Here is a 22,091-nt window from a genome sequence, read left to right as displayed (position 1 = left end):
CAAAATTAGTGAAGTCAAACTGGTGGAGACCTCTGAGCTGAATTTTCCTTTGGTCAGAGACACTTGTTTAATGGCAAACAGCAGAGAATTTCTAATATTTGCAGCCATTAGTGCTCTACAGTGAAAATCAGATGACAATTTATATATGTGCATTATCAATCAGTGGTGTATACTGTATGGTAACATTTAAAATACTATTAAATTGACCAAACAATGATTATAGAACAGCGTCTCACAGCAAATTCCTTGTGTGTGTTGCTGTTATTCTGTTCTATGTGTAGCAGCAGAACTCATCAGTCCATGTCTTGCAGGAAAGGGCCAATCTGCCACTGCTAAGGTGCTAACCCAAGATACTTGCAACTGTCTGGCATTAATATATTTTGTTTATTATTGCTTATTTTTTCTTAATTCATTATCAAATGCAGTTTTTCCTCAGAGGGAACAAGGGTAAAAATACTTTTTATCCCAACACACGGGAATTGCAGGAAGCAAGGTGTGAACAAAGCGTTTATGCTTATCCTATTGCTTGGTAGGATCTTTTGTTCTACAGTGCAGGTTACTGTTAGATCTATAGGGAGGGTTGTGCAGTTGAATCGGGAAGCCTTTATCTTCTGATACTATGAAATTGCTATTTTTATTATATATTTAAAAATAAGTTAAATTCCTGTCTTCATCACAACAGGAGACCAGACAATCAATAATGCATATTTTCACTGACAAAACTAACCTCAAATGGAATCTCATGAGGAAAGCCTAATCACGAGATCCAGTAGCCATTCCTGCTATGTGAAGTTCCAATACAAGAACCCAAAGCAGCAAAAGTACACCAAGGAATAATTTAAGCATATTGTCCAGGGACGAGCAGAGGCAAAGTTTGATTTCCTAATCAAGTCTCAAACCCAACTAATTCATTTTGGATCATTGCTAGATCGAGGAAAGCTGGATATCAGAGCAGTTATAAGAAAGACAGGATTGGTCATAGGCCATAGGCTTGAAACAGTAACAGTTTTTCTTACATTTTGTTGTAAAGCAATCACATTTTGAAATCTGAGTATGTCTTCATCTCTTTGCCAAAAAAATCTAAGAAATTGCACATTCGAATATCTGAAGGAAAAATCTAGAATTGCATATAAAACATGTCTGACCTAATCAGCATAATCTAATGGATAATACAATATTCAAATATATATGTACAGGTACTTATGCACATACTGGCTGCAAACCAACTCAAAACCACATACACCTCTAGTTCGACCCAACAATCTACCGTTCTCTACATAATGCAGACAGTGTGCTGGGCCCTCTTATTAATTGGACAAAATACCTTAGCAAAATGCCAGAATATGCACAAGATTTTTCCTGTGTGTTATGTATATTTTGTTATTTTGCATTTCCAATATTATATATTCAAGATCCCTGCTGACCGATGCATTCTGGTCATTGCAACACAACATCGGTCATTAATTGCACTCTATTACATAAATATTTTGAAAAAGAAAACCGTTTTGCAAGGATTTAGTCACGTGTTGATATGTGAGATTGTTTGTAGGTTTAGGACTAACGTGGCTGTTCTATCTGAAGAGGTAATAGCATCAGATGAATTACCTCTTTATAATCTTTGACCACTCTTTAATCTATCTATATATGCACCTTTCAATATGAAGCATTCAATAGGATGGCTGCTTCACAGCAGCGCTTCTTGAAGATGCATTCATTTATTAAGCCAAGTTCATTTTGATTTGCAATTGGTTCTTCTGCTATCCTGCTACAGATGTTCCAGTATCAGGCTGATGCAAATAAGTTAGTAAAGTATAGTGAAAAATAATGTCTCAAATTTGAATTTCTCAAAGCACCAGCATTAAAGTATAAGAAGTTAGTCACCATGCAAAATATTTACACAAGTGCTAAGAACACATTACTGTTCCTTTGTTTTATTTCTTTCGGAGAGCATGCCACATGGAGACGGGTTTCCTTAATGTTGCCAGCATCTGATTCCAGTGAGTGACACCCATCCCACTGCTCTCAGGTCCAATGATGACGTGTCCTATATTCTCAGTTCTTCCGTCTTCACTGCATTCAGCCACTGTTATTCTCAGGGTTAATTCCTATGTCACAAGTAAAGCAATAGAAAGGTCATTCAAACTCTCTATAGAGAAATGTGAATTGCAGCGTCCAGTTATGATATGCTTCAGTGAAAGCATTCAAAAGTATCCTTCGTTAAGGGTGGTGTTTGTGTAATTAATATAGTCCTCACCACTTATTAGGAGAAGTATTAGTGTTGATGCGATTTACCTGCTCTAAGTGGTAGATGGGAAAGCCAGTCTCTGCTACTGTGATCCCTGCAGGTGCTATTGGTCATTAAAATATGGATTGCTCCAAGGTGGAGCTTCCACTCAGTTTCTGTACTAGCTAAGAGAAGTGCCAGAAGAAAAGCAAGTATGTCAACAAGAGAATCATGGCAGAGACCTATGGCAGCATCAAATGCTCCCGAGAGTCCTCATTGGTGATAAAAACCAAACCTCGTCCATCAGTAAATACTGTACAGTGGGTTAATAAGGTGCAAAGAACTGCCCAAAATTAGCAACACACTTAATATGTTATAAATGGCCCCCTTGTAATTGATTCATATGGCATCAGCACATTATTAGTGCGATTTACCTGATCTAGGTGGTTGCCTGTGATATGCATGGATAGTGTAAGTGGTGGGGACTGTAATGATTATTTTATGCTTTAATATTAAACAGTGCCCAGCACTGGAGCAGGGTACATGGACTGAAGATATGCGAAGCTCTGTTTGTGCCTCACTGCCATACAAGCGAGTTTGGGAATTCACCGCAGGAACAATTGTGGGCTTGCACCCTTCTAAGCACCGTGCATTGAGCTCCAAACAGTGTGCATGTGTTACCATCAGTAATTCTGTTCATAACATTCATTTATGTGATAGTTATTTATATATTTTAAAAAATTCAAAGCTGCACTGCATTAGACCTGGGGAAAACAAAAGGTTACACCAGGATTGCACCTGGGTGTGACTGCATGACAGATAATTAGCTATACTAGACACTATCTTCAGCTTAAGTCAGTTGATCGTAACACTTAGTCTAAAAAGAAAAGAAAGATTTGTATTTATATAGTGCCTTTCATGACCTTGGATGTCCCAAAACCTCTTACAGCCAATGAAGTAGTTTTGAAGTCGAGTCACTGTTATAATGGTTGAGAAAAGGAATAAGGAATGATTCTCTTGACACCCAATACAGTTAATCATATTTACAGCCTCTGATAGATAACAATTTCTGGGTACAATTTCTACAACTCATCCAGAAACATTATAAATCAGTTTAGTCCAGTTACCTTTTTTACATCAGTGCCTATTTATTATAAAACAGAAATTCATCTATGTTAACTCAGCTGCAAGACAATGATGATACAGTAGCTTGTGCGAAATATTAACAGTGATGGCTATAAAATAGAACCAAGGGAGATTGAAGTGCCTATATCAGTTTTCTGCTGCCAGTTATTTTTACTGAATGATACATATAGGAACCACAGAGTTCTCCAATGAACAGCGAGGATAACCTTTTCTTTGGACGTCACATTGGCTCCAGTTCAATAATGGACAAAAGGAAAACCCCTCTGTCAGCTGTTACACACTCAGTCCAGTTTAAGCATTGGACTCTATGGAGACACTGAAGGGCAAAAAGATAAATGGTATGTTAAATTTTTACCTGCAGAACAATCGCAGGAACTGAAAATATCATAGCTTCATTGAAAACAGGATTGGGATCATCTCTCTTCACTGCCGTCTTTTTCTTACTTATTTTCCTTGTATCTTGAAGGAGATAAACTTTCACAAATGGATCTGTTCAGAGGCATGAAAAAGACAGAGCAGGAGACATTTATATGAAAATTAAAAGCCATTCATCATATGTTTTCACTTTTATCATAAATATGTGCATAGCTCAATTATAGGAGATTGTTGATGTGGAGTAAAAGATTCCGTCCCTGCTACCAACTTTATTACAAATTTGCTCATAATTCTCCATTGGCTAATAGCAAATACAACAAAACTATTCAAGAGTTTCTGCAACCTTTCAATTTATTTTAAATTCTGCAAGCCTAATTAAATATCATCCTGGTAATGTACTAATCAGGTGCCAAACCTCGCTCCTAACTCTACTTTTGACAGAATGCATCACATATCCAAATATTCTGAAATGTTGCACTTAGTTACAAAAGCAAAATCAATTCATACCAAAGCTTATTGTTGATAGAATTTATTATGAAGCAGGAGCACTGTTAAAAGATAGAAAGCTAACTATATGAAAGCTGCTAATATTAACTGGTCAAAATATACATCTGTGGGATCTTCCATGCCACATACAGTGAATACTGAGAGGATAAACCCACATTACACACAGTGAATAGACACAGGATCATTCCACACTACACACAGTAGCCGGAATTTTACGCCACCCCAGCGAGCCGGATGGTGGCGAGGGGGTAGCGTAAAATTGAGTGGGAGGCTCCAGGAGGCCTTCCCGACTCACTCCCGCTTCCACCCCACTTTACGTGGGCCGGGGGGAGGGGGCGAGAAACGGGCTGCCCGCCCCAGGCCAATCACGGCCCTTAAGTGCCCCCACTTCCCCAACCACCCCCAGGACCCGAGACACTCCCATTACCCCCAAACGACTACCCTTGCCTCGCTGGGGTGTGACCAATTACCCCCGGCGAGGCAACCCTAACTTACCTGCAGTCCTAGCTCCATGTACTCGGCTGGGCTGCAGACCCAGCAGTGGTCACCGCTCCCTGTGGTGCTGCTTAGACTAAGAGTTGCCGGTCCGATGATTGGCCGGCAGCTCAATGAGGCGAGACTTCTTCCCTCAAGCGGGTGGAAGTCCCGCCTCGGAACAATTAAAGCCCGGGGACCTGTAAAATGCAGGACGGATCCCTGGGCTAGGCGGAAGCAGGTTTGCCACCGACTTTTATGTCGGTGGCCAGCTCCCATCCACCTGGCGTAAAATCCAGCCCAGTGTCTATACATAGGATCAACACTACATCCAGTAAATACCAGCAGGATCAATCCACGCGAAACACAGTAACATGATAAAACTACACCAAATTGCATCTAAGGAATTAGGCAGTCTCACTTTATAGGCACATCAGTGTTAGTTTGCACCTCTAGAATTTAGACAGTTTCGTTGCATCAGTATTACCATGTCAAATTGCATTATATGCTAAAAGTTTCTATTTTCAGAGTAACCCTTAAAAGTATGATGCTGCCAATTAGAAAACAGGTAAATTGATGTTCCTGGAGGGGGTTCAAAGCTGTTCATATTGAATGATATCAAAGGGAAACTGACGATGACAATTAGCACTCTGCACTTATCATGCTAAAAAATACTTTAACCTGCATCTAATGCATAAAAATTGCCCGGAAAGAATTGAAAAGGTAAATGGCAAAAGGTAAGCTTATTATTTTATGGTTACTTCCTCAGAGTCCAACTTGGTGTAAAATGCCTTTACAATAAAATTACATTTAAATGGAGCTCACATTATTCCTTTTAGACTCAGCACCCATATGGAAATACAGGATCCTGATTATCTTCTTTTGTATTGTGTTTCTGCAGGCAGTGAATCCACTGACTTACCTTATCTTTCACTATCCCTTGATAGAATATTTGACCAACATCTGATACCAGAGCTGCAGAAACATTATGCACATTAAAATCCATCTGCTGTCATTAGCCCACCCACCTAACTTCTTTATTCTTGTCACTTGACCATATTGCTTGGAGCCATCTGCTGAATTTACAATATGAGAACTAGGCTACGCCACATTATTTATTAATATGTAATTATCATGCAAGCCAGAACAGTTTTCAATCTAGTTAATTTATTTGGCTACTAAATCCATGAGTCTTGATATCTTGTATAATTCAGCCTTTGTGTATCGGAGTTACATCCTTATTATTGCCTTTATATGTGGCATTTTTTATCAATTCTAATGTGAAGTAAATAATAGTCACTGGATTTCACTCATCCACCAATAAGTCAAATGGATTTGTGAAGCATCCAAGTACTATGTTGAATCCCACTGGACTTTTTCAGCATTTTCCCTCAGGATCATCATTGGCACTCTTCCATCTATGAGAGATGATGGACATGCAGCAAATTCATTGGCGCTGAATAGTTTCACATGGTGCACTTTTGCCCTCAGTAACAGTTTTCAGTTAATTAGTTGGTAATTCCAAGATTCACCCCCATCACCTGCTTCATCTTACCAGATGTGGTCTTTCCATTGTTCCAGACTAGGTTTTTGGCTTTGACCACCACCACTGTCAGCCGCTCTGCTGTAGGCAAGTAACTGAGAGAGAGCAGGATCTCTCCAACCGTGTCGGTCGCCTGAACAGACAAAAGCATGGTCAGTTCTCCGCACTACGGTTCAGTGACCCAACAAAATGACCATCAGCATTAAGCACAAACAGAACTGTAATGTTTGGCAAGTGATTTCAATTGCTTTTCTTGTCAGCAGGTAAACCTGTTAACTTTGTGGTGAATTCACATCCACTGTGACCACTATATTTCTGTGGCCCTGACTAAGGTGACTATTATACCTCAACCTCCATAGCTATAAAATAGTTACGCTCCCTCACTATCAGATATTACATCTCAGTCCCTATAACTATGATCATTATGTTCAACTTACTATCATAAAGTTATACATACAATGTACTTAATCATGATATAGTTTTACCTCAATCCTTAGTGTTATTAAATAGTTATAATGCTCCTATAGTGATTCCAGCTACTAGCTTGGGACATTTTTCAGCCTATAGCTATTTATATTGTTAAATGACCAGAGCATGTTAAGAATTATGAATGAATCCTGTGGGTCCTTTTCAAGACCCTCACACTGCACAGTCAAATGGACACAGCAGGGATTCTTCAGCCCTTGCTACATGTTCCTTGTTTTGTGTTTCCCTCACCTTATTGACATCCTGCAAATAAAGCCAAGCATTGAAGGCTCGGCAGCTGAAATCCAGATCTGACAGCTTCAGGTCTGCCAAACCTGTGCTGATATTTCTGTCATCTTCGTCGATTCCAAATACAGAAAACCGCAGACTGTTCTCCTCGAGAGCGGAGGGGTCCAGCGGAATGGAAAACTTCTCATCAAAGAGCACAGAGAATGCATTCCTCTGAATCTGCACAAAAAAAACGGCGTGCCTTGAAATCATCTATATTTTAGGTCATGATCACAGTAAATTGGGGATCAGGTAATCGGAGAACATTTCGACTCAGTCCCAGATCACCCAAGATAATTTGCATATCATACAGTTTCAATGCCCGTAAACTTTGCTCCAAGTGAAAACTACAAGGTGGCAGTGTTTATATGCCAATGTTGCTACATTGTGTTGCCACTTCTGATTGCCACCTGAAAAGGAGTGAGCACAACTTTCAAACAAAACCTATCATTAGCTTCAATGTGGTGAGTTTAACCCTTGTAGCTGTTCCTGGGCTTGAATTAGACCCAACACTGCACACAAGCCTTTCTGGAGAAACTAGTTAGCTGTTCCATTGGCACATAATTTTACAATTAGTGCCACAACCAAGGTCTCCTTTCATTCATATGTAAGGTGCCACCTTGTTAACCTGTTGCCCTTCTGTCTGAGTTGAATAAGCAGTACTTAAAGTGTTGTGACTAACAATCATTTAAAATTATAATAAAATTAGAACATGATAATGTTACGACTGAGGTGGGAGGAGTGCACTGTTAATTCAATCCCACTTCTCCACAGGTCACAACATATCAATAAGTTTTCCCACTTACCAAAACAGCCAATTAGATACTCTATTTGTCCCCAGAATAAAGCACAGCAACCATGTTTCGTTAACAAACAACAAAATTATCTGTTTATTATAAACCAAGTCTTAACCAATAATGAAGTAAACATATACACAAATTGAGATATTAAAGCCCCGTATTTTTATCCTAGCCCTCGTGCACATGCACATACATCCAAAAACTGTTTACAGCTGTTACATAGAAATAGAAGGAATAAAAGTATAACTTATACTGAATATGGAAGTCATTTGTTTTGGCGAGGTGTCCTAAAGTCGAATAGGGCTGCCACTAGGAATCTTTCCAGGCGATGTTGATGAACAGTCTGTTTTGGTAGGTGTTCAAAGAAATTCAACTACAGAAGGCTTCACACAGGTCTTCCATCAGGTCTGCAGCAACAAAGATGTCGATTCTCACACATTCAATGCAAAGTCCTTTTTAAAGATGCAAGGTTTCTGCAAACATTCGGGAGTTCTTCAAAATATAGGAGGCCAGAGTACAACTTCATACAGGTTTTTGCTTTTCAAGAGCAGGGATTCTTCAAAGCGAGGTACCAATGGTCCGGTTTTTCTTCTGATCTGGCAGATTCCAACTGCCTCTTTTCGTCCAGAAAAAGCTGGCTTTTAACAGTTCAAAGCGAACCCAAAAACAGTTCAGCAACAATCCTGTGACAGCCATATATCATGGTCCGTCATTTCCTTATAAACATCTGTCCCTTCAGGTTAGAAGCCCCTGTGGTGTTTACTTGAAACCACATGCTTTCCAGTAAAAACTTGTTTAATGGTCAACCTTTTGGTGAACTTCCTTTTAAAAAAAACACCCAAAGTTCAGCCTCTTCAGTTTTAAAATATAGATTCCAAGTTTTAACAAAAAATCTGGACTCTCATACCAATAGTGTGATCAGTTTATTAGGCTACTATAAGGCCACAATGATGCACAGTAATACTGTAATAACTCTACTGGAACAATGTAACCATATGTAATACTAACTGACCTATTGTAATATACTCTCTAATAAGCTCTGAAATAATATGCAATATTATAATGCATTAATTATTATTGGGGTATGCACTGGAAGGATGCACACCAAGTCTGTTTCCAGGAGGTTTAGGGACATCATAGTGGCATTTGAGCTTGTCTCGACAGTCGAACTGAGGACTTGTCAGGGGAGAAATTTTTTATAACATATTCACAACAAAAAGTTTGACCATATTATCTGTCATGCCCTGCAACAACCAAACTGGATTGAAAACAGAATCTCTCGTGCAAATTTCAGTCTAACATAAACCTGCCAAACTGGGAAATTAAACAAATACTATCAGGTAAAACAACAAATAATACAGGCAAGCAAGAGACACTGGTTTTTGAATTTATGAAAACTTTGGGAAGATGGTACAACTTAGATAAGATGAAGCATAGTGTTCAAGCAAAATATAAACATGTTTTTCTGGAATATCGACTGCAAGGGGCTTCGCATGATAGATAATTACTGGAAAAAGCGAAAGAAAGATGGAGAGCTTTCTGGGCTGGTTCAAACCATATGGTTTAAACAAAGGGTGCAGAATAGAATTGTGTATTGTGATTTTAAAAGAAGTGTCATAGGATAGTATGGCCTATCAATATCATAACATACGAACATATAACTTACGAGCAGGAGTAGGCCCTTGAGCCTGCTATGCCATTCAACAAGATTATGGCTGATCTGATTGTAACCTCAACTCCAAATTCTTACCTACCCCCAATAACCTTTTACCCTCTTGCTTATCAAGAATCTATCTACCTCTGCCTTAAAAACATTCATGCTTCCACCGCCTTTTGAGGAAGAGAGTTCCAAAGACTCACAACCCCCTGAGAGAAAAAATTTCTCCTCGCCTCTGTCTTGAAAATAGTGACCCCAAGTTCTGGACTGTCCCACAAAAGGAAGCATCCTTTCCACATCCACCCGATCAAGACTCCTCAGGATCTTATGTTTCAATCAAGTTGCCTCTTACTCTATGAAACTCCAGTGGATATAGGCTGAGTATGTCCACCCTTTCCTCATAAGAAAACCCATTCATTCCAGGTATTAGTCTAGTAAACCTTCTCTGAACTGCTTCCAATGCATTTACATCCTTCCTTAAATAAGGAGACCAATACTGTACACAGTACTCCAGATGTGGTCTCACGACTGCCCTGTATAACTGAAGCATAACCTCCCTACTTTTGTATTCAATTCCCCTCGCAATAAATGATAACATTCTATTAGCTTTCCTAATTACTTGCTGAACCTGCATACTAACCTTTTGTAATCCATCCACTAGGATACCCAGATCCCTCATCTCAGAGCTCTGCAATCTCTCACCATTTAGATAATATGCTTCTTTATTATTTTTCCTGCCAAAATGGACAATTTCCCACATTATACTCCATTTGCCATATCTTTTCCCACTCACTTAACCTAACTATATCCCTCTGTATCCTCCTAATTTCCTCTTCACAACTACTTTTCTACCTATCTTTGTGTCATCAGCAAATTTAGCAACCATACCTTTGGTCCCTTCATCCAAGTCATTTATATAAATTGTAAAAAGTTGAAGCCCCAGCACTGATCCCTGTGGCACACCACTCGTTACATCTTGTCAACCAGAAAATGACCCATTTATGCCTACTCTCTGTTTCCTGTTAGCAGGCCAATCTTCTATCCATGCCAATATGTTACCCGCTACAGCATGGGCTTTTATTTTTCGCAATAACCTTTGATATGGCATCTTAACAAATGCCTTCTGGAAATCTAGGTACAGTACATCCACAGGTTCCCCTTTATGCACAGCACATGTTACTTTGTCAAAGAACTCCAATAAATTGGTTAAACATGACTTCCCTTTCACAAAACCATGTTGACTCTGCCTGATTACCTTGAGTTTTTCTAAGTGCCCTGCTTTTTATTTTATTCATTCATGGGATGTGGGCGTCGCTGGCCAGGCCAGCATTTATTGCCCATCCCTAATTGCCCTTGAGAAGGTGGTGGTGAGCTGCCTTCTTGAACCACTGCAGTCCATGTGGGCTAGGTACACCCACAGTGCTGTTAGGAAGGGAGTTCCAGGATTTTGACACAGTGACAGTGAAGGAACGGCGATATAGTTCCAAGTCAGGATGGTGTGTGACTTGGGGGGGAACTTGCAGGTGGTGGTGTTCCCATGCATTTGCTGCCCTTGTCCTTCTAGTTGGTAGAGGTCACGGGTTTGGAAGGTGCTGTCTAAGGAGCCTTGGTGTGTTGCTGCAGTGCATCTTGTAGATGGTACACACTGCTGCCACTGTGCGTCAGTGGTGGAGGGAGTGAATGTTTGTAGATGGGGTGCCAGTCAAGCGGGCTGCTTTGTCCTGGATGGTGTCGAGATTTTTGAGTGTGGTTGGAGCTGGACCCATCCAGGCAAATGGAGAGTATTCCATCACACTCCTGACTTGTACCTTGTAGATGGTGGACAGGCTTTGGGGAGTCAGGAGGTGAGTTACTCGCCGTGGAATTCCTAGCCTCTGACCTGCTCTTGTAGTCACAGTATTTATATGGCTACTCCAGTTCAGTTTCCGGTCAATAGTAGCCCCTAGGATGTTGATAGTGGGGGATTCAGTGATGGTAATGCCATTGAATGTCAAGGGGAGATGATTAGATTCTCTCTTGTTGGAGATGGTCATTGCCTGGCACTTGTGTGGCACGAATGTTACTTGCCACTGATCAGCCCAAGCCTGGATATACGGACTGCTTCAGTATCTGAGGAGTCACGAATGGTGCTGAACATTGTGCAATCATCAGCGAACATCCCCACTTCTGACTTTATGATTGAAGGAAGGTCATTGATGAAGCAGCTGAAGATGGTTGGGCCGAGGAAACTATCCTGAGGAACTCCTGCTGTGATGTCCTGGAGCTCAGATGATTGACCTCCAACAACCACAACCATCTTCCTTTGCGCTAGGTATGACTCCAGCCAGCGGAGGGTTTTCCCCCTGATTCCCATTGACCTCAGCTTTGCTAGGGCTCCTTGATGCCATACTCAGTCAAATGCTGCCTTGATGTCAAGGGTAGTCACTCTCACCTCACCTCGTGAGTTCAGCTGTTTTGTCCATGTTTGAACCTAGGCTGTAATGGGGTCAGGAGCTGAGTGGCCCTGGCGGAACCCAAACTGAGTGTCACTGAGCAGGTTATTGCTGAGCAAGTGCCACTTGATGGCACTGTTGATGACACCTTCCATCACTTTACTGATGATTGAGAGTAGGCTGATGGGGCGGTAATTGGCCGGGTTGGACTTGTCCTGCTTTTTGTGTACAGGACATACCTGGGCAATTTTCCACATTGCAGGGTAAATGCCAGTGTTGTAGCTGTACTGGAACAGCTTGGCTAGGGGCGCGGCAAGTTCTGGAGCACGGGTCTTCAGTACAATTGCCGGAATATTGTCAGGGCCCATAGCCTTTGCAGTATCCAGTACCTTCAGTCGTTTCTTGATATCATGCGGAGTGAATCGAATTGGCTGAAGTCTGGCATCTGTGATGCTGGGGACTTCAGGAGGAGGCCGAGATGGATCATCAACTCGGCACTTCTGGCTGAAGATTGTTGCTAATGCTTCAGCCTTATCTTTCGCACTAATGTGCTGGGCTCCCCCATCATTGAGGATGGGGATATTTGTGGAGCCACCTCCTCCAGTTAGTTGTTTCATTGTCCACCACCATTCATGACTGGATGTAGCAGGACTGCAGAGCTTAGATCTGATCCGTTGGTTATGGAAGCGCTTAGCTGTGTCTATCGCATGCTGCTTACGCAGTTTGGCACGCAGATAGTCCTGTGTTGTAGCTTCACCAGGTTGACACCTCATTTTGAGGTATGCCTGATGCTGCTCCTGGCATGCCCTCCTGCACTCTTCATTGAACCAGGGTTGGTCTCCTGGCTTGATGGTAATGGTAGAGTGGGGGATATGCCGGGCCATGAGGTTACAGAATGTGGTTGAGTACAATTCTGCTGCTGCTGATGGCCCACAGCGCCTCATGGATGCCCAGTTTTGCATTGCTAGATTTGTTCGAAATCTATCCCATTTAGCACGGTGGTAGTACCACACAACACAAAGGAGGGTATCCTCAATGTGAAGGCGGGACTTCGTCTCCACAAGTACTGTGCGGTGGCCACTCCTACCTACACTGTCATGGACAGATGCATCTGCGGCAGGCAGACTGGTGAGGACGAGGTCAAGTATGTTTTTCCCTCTTGTTGGTTCCCTCACCACCTGCCGCAGACCCAGTCTAGCAGCTATGTCCTTTAGGACTCGGCCATCTCGGTCAGTCGTGGTGCTACCGAGCCACTCTTGGTGATGGACATTGAAGTCACTCACTACATTTTGCGCCCTTGCCATCCTCAGTGCTTCCTCCAATTGGTGTTTAACATGGAGGAGCACTGATTCATCAAATGAAGGAGGACGGTCGGTGGTAATCGGTAGGAGGTTACCTTGCCCATATTTAACCTGATGCCATGAGACTTCATGGAGTCCAGAGTCGATGTTGAGGACTCCCAGAGCGACTCCCTCCCGACTGTATACCACTGTGCCGCCACACCTGCTGGTTCTGTCCTGCCGTTGGGATAGGACTTATCCGGGAATTGTGATGGCAGTGTCTGGGACGTTGTCTGTACGGTATGATTCCATGAGTAGGACTATGTCAGGCTGTGGCTTGACTAGTCTGTGGGACAGCTCTCCCAACTTTGGCACAAGACCCCAGATGTTAGTAAGGAGGACTTTGCAGGGTCGACAGGGCTGGATTTGCCGTTGTCGTTTCTGGGCCTAGGTCGATGCTGGGTGGTCTGTCTGGTTTCATTCTTTATTGACTTCGTAGCAGTTAGATACAACTGAGTGGCTTGCTAGGCCATTTCAGAGGGCATTTAAGAGTCAACCACATTGCTGTGGGTCTGGAATCATGTGTAAGCCAGACCAGGTAAGGACTGCAGATTTCCTTCCCTAAAGGACATTAGTGAACCAGATAGGTTTTTACAACAATCGACTAAGGTTTCATGGCCATCATTAGACTAGGTTTTAATTCCAGATATATTAATTGAGTTCAAATTCTACCTTCTGCTGTGATGGGATTCAAACCCACGTCCCCAGAGTAATACCCTGAGTCTTTGGGTTACTAGTCCAGTGACAATACCACCATGCCACTGCCTCCCCTCATGGATAGCACATTTAGGGAGGTGGTCACACCGCAATTTAGGAGCATGCAGGCAGAGAGGGAATGGGTGACCACCAGGCAGTCTAAGAGAACGAAGCGGGTAGTGCAGGAGTCCCCTGAGACAATCTCACTCGCTCACCAGCTTTCATTTTTGGATACTGGTAAGGGTGATAGTTTCTCAGAGGAGGGCAGCCAGAGTCAAGTCCAAGGCACCATGAGTGGCTCAGCTGCACAGGAGGGGAAGAAGAAGAGTGGAAGAGCAATAGTGATAGGGGATTTGTTAGTTTGGGGAACAGACAGGCATTTCTACGGCCATAGATGTGACTCCAGGATGATTTGTTGCCTCCATGGTGCCAGAGTCAAGGATGTCACAGAATGGCTGCAGGACATTCTCCTGGGGGAGGGTGAACAGCCAGAGGTCGTGGTCCACATTGGTACCAACGACATAGGTAGGAAGAGACATGAGGTCCTGAAAGCAGATTTTAGGAAGCTAGGAAAGAGATTAAAAAGCAGGACTTCAAAAGCAGTAATCTCAGGATTACTCCCAGTGTCATGTGCTAGTGAGCATTGGAATAGGAGGATTGAGTGATCGAACACATGGCTGGAGAATTGGTGTAGGAGGGAGGGCATCAGATTTCTGAGGCATTGAGACCGGTTCTGGGGCAGGTGGGACCTGTACAAGACAGATGGGCTGCACCTCAGCAGGATCGGGACTAACATCCTCGCAGGGAGATTTGGTACTAATGTTGGGGAGGAATGGCAGGGGGATGGGAAACTGAGGGGGAGCTCAGATTGCAGGGAAGCAAAACTGGTAACAGGAAGTAGAAATGTAGTAAGCAAAATTAGAAAACAGACGAAGCAAAGGCAAGCATCAAATCGGATCAGAATGTGGAATATTATGATGTTACGAGTGCTTCCATTTTTTTGTTAAATTGAGGATTTGTGTTTTTAAAGCTGAAAAGGATTCCATGGATGCTGGAACCTTGTGCTTTTTTAAAAAGAGGTTATCAGAAGGTTTTTTGGACTGAGCTTGTAAACAACAGTTACTGGAAGAATTAAGGAGTGCTTCAAACAAGCCCTTACTGGAAAGGACCTGTCTTCAGATAGTTACCCAGAGGATATTTTTTGACTTGGGGAAAGATGTTTACAAAGAAGTGACAGGTCAAGATTTATAGGGGTCAGCAGGCTTGACTCTTGTGACATTGTTTTTGGTTTCACTTTGGACAGTGAGTTGGGATATGGACTGTGTTGCAACTGAGATATGGACAGTGTTGAGGACTCCCAGGGAGACTCCCTCCCAACAGTTGGAGAAAACTTGCCAAGGGAGCAAACCCCACCTCAGCTTGTTCCAGTTCTTTGAAAAGCCTGCCAGTTTTATATCTCTTTGAGAAGCTCTGAGAAGCAAGTGTAAGAAACAGACTGAAACTGTTGCTGCATTTTCCTGGATAGCCTTCCCAAACTGATCTTCAACGTCACCTGTCAAGAACTGTTCTAGGAAGATCCCAGTGACAGCCGTCTATGCGTATTTGGGATGCCAAACCAAAACAAAGGACATCTGACATCGTTCCATATCTTTTTTCTTCAAGAATTAGCAAGTATTTGACCAAACTATTCTTTTGTCTGTTTTTGTAATAGAGCTCGAAAGAGTACATCTCTTTATTTTTTTGGTTAACCGGGTTATGTGTGTGTATGTGTGTGTGTGAGGGGCTAAGGTAAAAAGGGAACTTTTATATTTCAATCTGTGTGTTAATGCTTTGCATCATTACTGGTGAAGCCTTGTTTTATAATAAACTTATAATTTTGTTGTTTATTAAAGAATCATGATTGGCATATGTTATTCTGGGATAAAAATAGAGTCTATGATTGACCGTATCAGTAACTGGGAAAAAATTTAAATATATGTTGTGACCTGCAACACAATTAAGGGCACACTATCTGAATGCACACAGCATTTGCAACAAGTTAGATGATTTGAAGGCACAAATAGAGTAAATGGGTATGATTTAATCACCATTACAGAGACATGGTTACAGGGTGACCAAGACTGGCAATTCAAGGATATTCATCATTTAGGAAGAATAGGAAAAGGAGGTGGTCTAGTACTCTTAATAAGGGACAAAATCAGTACATTATCGAGAAAGGATCTTAGATCGAAGGATGTAGAATCAATTTGGGTGGAGTGAAGAAACAGCAAGGGGCAGCAAACATTGGTGAGAGTTGTTTATCGGCCACCAAACAGTAGTGGTACTGTTAGGTATGGTATAAATCAGAAAATTAGAGGTGCATATAACATGTGTAATACAGTAATAATGGGCGACTTCAATTTACATACATTAAACATGAGTAAACCTAATCAGTACTAATGCTGGGGAGGATGAATTCCTGGATTGTGTACAAGATGGGTTTCTGGAGCAGTAGGTTAAAGAACCTACTAGGGACTGAGCTATTTTAGATTTGGTATTGTGTAATGAGAAAGGGCTAATTAATAATCTTGCTGCAAAGGAGCCTTTGGGAAATAGTGACCATAATATGATAGATTTTTACATTAAGTTTGAAAGTGATATAATTTGTTCTGAAACTAGGGTCTTAATTCTGAACAAAGGAAACTATGAAGGTATGAGGGACAAGCTGTCTATGGTGGATTGTGAAAATGCACTAAAAGATTTGACAGTAGATAGGCAATGGCTAGTATTTAATGAAATATTACATGATCTACAACAAATATACATTCCTCTAAGACTCAAAAACCCAACAGGAAAGATGAATCAACCGTGGCTAATAAAAGAAATTAAAGATTACATTAGATCAAAGGAAGTGGCTTATAAGGTTGCCAAAAAAAGTGGTTAGCCCAAGGATTGGGAGCAATTTAGAATCCAGCAAAGGATGACCAAGAAATTGATAAAGAAAGGAAAAAGAGACTATGAATGCAAGCTAGTGAGAAACATAAAGGCAGACTATAAAATCTTCTTTAGGTATGTGAAAAAGAAAAGATTAGCAAGGAAAAATGTGAGTCCATTACAGGCAGAGGCAGGAGAATTTATAATAGAGAATAGGGAAATGGCGGAGAAACTAAACAGTTACTTTGTATCTGTCTTTACAGAGAAAGATATAGAAAATATCCCAGAAATACAAGGGAACCAAGGGACTTGTGAAAATGAGGAACTGAAAGAAATTAGTATTAATAAAGAGGTAGTACTCAAAAAATTAACTGGATTGAAGGTTGATAAATCCCCTGGACCAGATGGGCTACATCCCAGAGTGTTGAAGGATGTGGCGATAGAGATCGTGGATGTATTTGTGGTTATCTTTCAAAATTCTCTAGATTCTGGAAAGGATCCTGCAGACTGGAAAGTAGCAAATGTAACCCCACTAATTAAGAAAGGAGGGTCAGAGAAAATGGGGAACTACATACCTGTTAGTTTGATGTCAGTAGTAGGAAAAATGTTAGTATCTATTATAAAGGATGTGATAACGAGACACATAGAAAATAATATGACTGGGCAGAGTGAACATGGATTTATGAAAGGGAAATCATGTTTGACAAATCTATTGGAGTTTTTTGTAGCATGAATAAAGGAGAACCAGTGGTTGTGGTGTATTTGGATTTGCAGAAGGCTTTTGATAAGATCACACTCAGGAGGTTAATAAGATTAGAGCATGTGGGATTGGGGGTAACATACTGATATGGATTGAGAATTGGTTAACAGACAGAGGCAGAGAGTAAGAATAAACGGGTCATTCTCAGAATGGCGGGCTGTTACTAGTGGGGTACCACAAGGATCAGTGCTGGGGCCACAGCTGTTCACAATCTATAAGATTTGAATGTGGGGACCAATGTGATAGTTCCAAATTGCCGATGACACTAAATTAGGTGGGACTGTAAGTTGTGAGGATGATGCAAGGAGCCTTCAAAGGAATGTGGACAGGCTAAGTGAATGGGCAAGAACATGGCAGTTGGAATATAATGTGAATAAGTGTGAAGTTATCCACATCGGTAGAAAAAAAAGAGTATTTCTTAATGGTGAGAGGTTGGGAAGTGTGGATGTCCAAAGGGACCTGGGTGTCCTTATTCATGAGTCACTAAAAGCTAGCATGCAGGTGCAGCATCAATTAGGAAGTCAAATGGTATGTTGGCCTTCATTGCAAGAGGATTTGAGTACAGGAGGATAAAGAAGTCTTGCTGCAATTGTATAGAGCCTTGGTGAGACTGCACCTAGAATATTGTGTACAGTTTTCGTCTCCTTATCTAAGGAAGGATATACTTGTCATCGAGGGAGTGCAACAGAGGTTCACCAGACTAATCCCTGGGATGGCGGGATTGTCTTATGAGGAGAGATCGAGGAAAGTGAGCCTGTATTCTCTAGAGTTTCGAAGAATGAAAGGTGATCTCACTGAAACTTACAAAATTCTTACAGGGCATGACAGGGTGGATGTGGATAGGATGTTTCCTCTGGCTGGTGAGTCTAGAACCCGGGGACAGTCTCAGAATAAGGGGCAGGCCATTTACGACTGCGATGAGGAGGAATTTCTTTACTTCGAGGGTGATGAATCTTTGGAAATCTCTACCCCAGAGGACTGTGGAAGCTCAATCATTGAGCATGTTCAGGACAGAAATTGATAGATATTGGGATAGCACGGAAAGTGTCATTGAAGTAGATGATCAGCCACGATCTAATTGAATATTGGAGCAGGCACAACGGGCTAAATGACCTATTCCTTCTCCTGTGTTCCTAAAGCAAACAAGTACAGCTTCTCCAACCTAACCTTGTAGATAAAATCCCTCATCCCTGGACCCATTTAGGGCAGCACAGTGGCGCAGTGGTTAGCACCGCAGCCTCACAGCTCCAGCGACCCGGGTTCAATTCTGGGTACTGCCTGTGTGGAGTTTGCAAGTTCTCCCTGTGACTACGTGGGTTTTCGCTGGGTGCTCCGGTTTCCTCCCACAGCCAAATACTTGCAGGTTGATAGGTAAATTGACCATTATAAATTGCCCTGAGTATAGGTAGGTGGTGGGGATGTGGTAGGAATATGGGATTAATGTAGGATTGGTATAAATGGGTGGTTGATGGTCGGCACAGACTCGGTGGGCCGAAGGGCCTATTTCAGTGCTGTATCCCTAAATAAATAAAATCTCCTCTACACCCTCTCAAGAACCCTCACATTCTTCCTAAAGTGCGGTGACCAGAACTGGACACAATACTCTAGTGGTAGCGGAACCAGAGCTTTATAAAGGTTCAGCATAACCTCCCTTTGTACTCAATATCTTTATTTATGAAGTGCAAGATCCCATATACTTTGCAAACTACTCTCTCAATGTCCTACCACCTTTAAAGATCTATGCACATGAACCCCAGGTCCTCTGTCCCTGTACACTCTTTAGAACTGCACCATTTCGTCAATACTGCCTCTCCCAATCACTTCTGCCAGAACAGATAACCTCACATTTCTGTGTATTAAATTCCATCTTCCACTTGTTTGCCAATCTATCTGCTAGCCTATCTATGGCCAAATGTACTTGATTGGCCTCATCCTCACTGTTCGCCACACCTCTAAGTTTGGTATCATCAGCAAATTTTGAAATTTTACTCTGTATTCCAATATCCATTTATGTATATCTAAAAAAGCAGTGGTCCTTGCACTGAACCTTGTGGAACACCACTGTCTACCATCCTCCAGTTTGAAAAACAACCAATTACGAAGGCTCACTGTTTTCTGTCCCTAAGCCAAGTTTTTTTATCCAAGCTGACCCTCCTATTCCATGAGCCTCAATTTTGTTAACCAGCCTTTTATGTGGTATTTTGTCAAAGGGTTTCTTAAAATCCATATAAACAACACTCATTGCTTTCCCTTCATCATCCTTCTCTGTTCCTTCAATAAAAAAAAGTTAGATTAGTCCAACACAATCTGCCTTTAACAAATCCATGCTGGCTGTCCCTACTTAACTCAAACCTCTCCAAGTTGATTTTTTCCCCTGATTATTGTTTCTAAAACCTTACCCACCACTGATATTAAACTGACTGGCTTGTAGTTACTAGGAATGTCCTTACACCCTTTTTTGAATAAGTGTGTCATATTTGTCAGTCTCCACTCCTCTGGCACCTCCCCTGCATCTAGAGAAGATTGGAAGATTATGGCAAGCCCTTGCACTATCTCTATTGCCACTTCTATTAGCAACCTGGACTATAAGCCATCCAGACCAGGTGAATTATCTACTCTAAGAATAGCCAGCCTTTCCAGTACCTCCTGCTTATCAATTTTCACCTCATCCATTACCTCTACTACCTCTGCTTCTACCGATATTTTGTCAGCATCCTCTTCCTTAGTAAACATCAATACAAAGTACTTGCAATGCGCCTCTAAGCATATAGCACCCTCTTTGTCCCAGTGGCGCAGTGGTTAGCACCGCAGCCTCACAGCTCCAGGGACCCGGGTTCGATTCCGGGTACTGCCTGTGTGGAGTTTGCAAGTTCTCCCTGTGTCTGCGTGGGTTTTCTCCGGGTGCTCCGGTTTCCTCCCACAAGCCAAAAGACTTGCAGGTTGATAGGTAAATTGGCCATTATAAATTGTCACTAGTATAGGTAGGTGGTAGGGAAATATAGGTACAGGTGGGGATGTTTGGTAGGAATATGGGATTAGTGTAGGATTAGTATAAATGGATGGTTGATGTTCGGCACAGACTCGGTGGGCCGAAGGGCCTGTTTCAGTGCTGTATCTCTAATCTAATCTAATATACCCCACCTCGCCTCTTACGACCAGAAGGAGATCTCAAAGAGAGATGCTGGCTGATCATCAGGAGAAGAATCTACTCAACAGAAGTTGGCCACTTTGAGTGATTGTATGACTAATAGCTAATAACATAATTGAGCTAGATATTGGTGAAGCACTTACTTTCTGGGAGTAGAATAACATATTTGAGAATTCTAATGCTAGATATCTGTAAGACCTTCATTTGTTGGGAGTAGAGTAATAAAACAGCTTTTTTTTATAATTAACATTTTGTGCTGACGGCAGGGCTCCTGGCACCGGGCTGAAAAGGCCGGGATGCCATTTGGAGCCTCCCAGCACGATGCTACGGTGCCAGGCCAATTAACAGCCTGGCGCCAAGAGTTGCCGGCCCATCACAAGGCTGGCGGCTCAGTAGTATCAGCAGTGCCACTGCAAGCAGTCACTGCCAGTACTGCAGATGCCTTGGACGCAAGTCCTGCGCTGGAGACCGGACCTCAGATAAGTGAGGCTTGGTCGCTGGGACCTATCTGGCAGGCCCTGGTGAGGGGTGGATGGGGAGGGTGGACATTTAGTGCAGGGGTAGGGGTGTCCAGGAAGGTGGTTTGTTTGATGGTGGCAGCCCTCTGTGGAGGAGGGCCCCCCAAGCCAGCAGGGAGTTTGCCTCATTTTACTGGGCGACCTCCCCGCGTGGCAGAGGCTCCCACAACCGTTGGCGTAATGCCAGCCGTGAGGGGAAGAGGCCCTTAAGTGGCTGTTAATAGGCCTCTTAAGGGCCTCAATTGGGCTCTAGGTGGGAAGGCCTATTCCACCCCCGACAAAATTCCAATGCGAAGGGAAGGCGATGGGCCCTCCACTCCCCGCCCCAATTCTATAGGGCCCCATCTCCAAACACGTCTTGGGGGCCCATAAAATTCAGCCCTTTTTCTGTTCTTTCTCTACCTGTTAAATCTGTAACCATATTAATTTTCTTTAATCATTTTAAATCTGTAATTGTGGGTACAAATATACTAACCCCATTTAGCATAACAACTTTATGAGTGAGCCATCAGTTTGTTCTCTTGTAATTCACAGGGCAAAATTAACTATAATCCTGAGTGAGTGTTTAAAAAAGTAAAAAAGCTTACAAACTTCAGGGAGGGTCGACTGACAGCATTCCTGAACTGCAGATTCCTGAACTGCAGAGAGGAAGTGGCAGGCTGTGAGTTAGTTTGACCAGCAGGCTAAGAAGAAAGCCAAGCTGCTCAGCTATGTATCGAGCCATGTTAAACATATGAACATGGTGTTCATAAAGCTTGGTGATTAGCAATGTGTACAGCACATTTGGTGTCCTGTGCCTTAATGA

At 42.3% G+C, this 22,091-nt stretch overlaps 1 protein-coding gene across 17 annotated transcripts in view; it reads right to left on the bottom strand.

Annotated features, from left to right (window-relative positions):
* Positions 1 to 1,921: 1,921 nt before the first annotated feature.
* Positions 1,922 to 22,091, bottom strand: part of syt12 (synaptotagmin XII) — a 263,045-nt gene continuing 242,875 nt past the window's right edge. For all 17 annotated transcript variants that reach the window (XM_068045994.1, XM_068045999.1, XM_068046002.1 and 14 more), the window contains 4 exons: positions 6,987 to 7,202; positions 6,282 to 6,402; positions 3,726 to 3,859; positions 1,922 to 2,105 (listed from right to left, as the gene is read on the bottom strand). In XM_068045994.1, the coding sequence (XP_067902095.1) occupies positions 1,932 to 2,105; positions 3,726 to 3,859; positions 6,282 to 6,402; positions 6,987 to 7,202 (645 nt within the window). In that variant the 3' untranslated portion in view covers positions 1,922 to 1,931. The remainder of the gene's footprint in view (positions 2,106 to 3,725; positions 3,860 to 6,281; positions 6,403 to 6,986; positions 7,203 to 22,091) is intronic.

Source organism: Heterodontus francisci, chromosome 14 (genome assembly GCF_036365525.1).
Source record: "Heterodontus francisci isolate sHetFra1 chromosome 14, sHetFra1.hap1, whole genome shotgun sequence".
Classification (NCBI taxonomy): Eukaryota; Metazoa; Chordata; class Chondrichthyes; order Heterodontiformes; family Heterodontidae; genus Heterodontus; species Heterodontus francisci.
The sequence above is the reverse complement of the archived record's forward strand: the minus strand, read 5'-3'. Positions and strand labels throughout refer to the sequence as shown.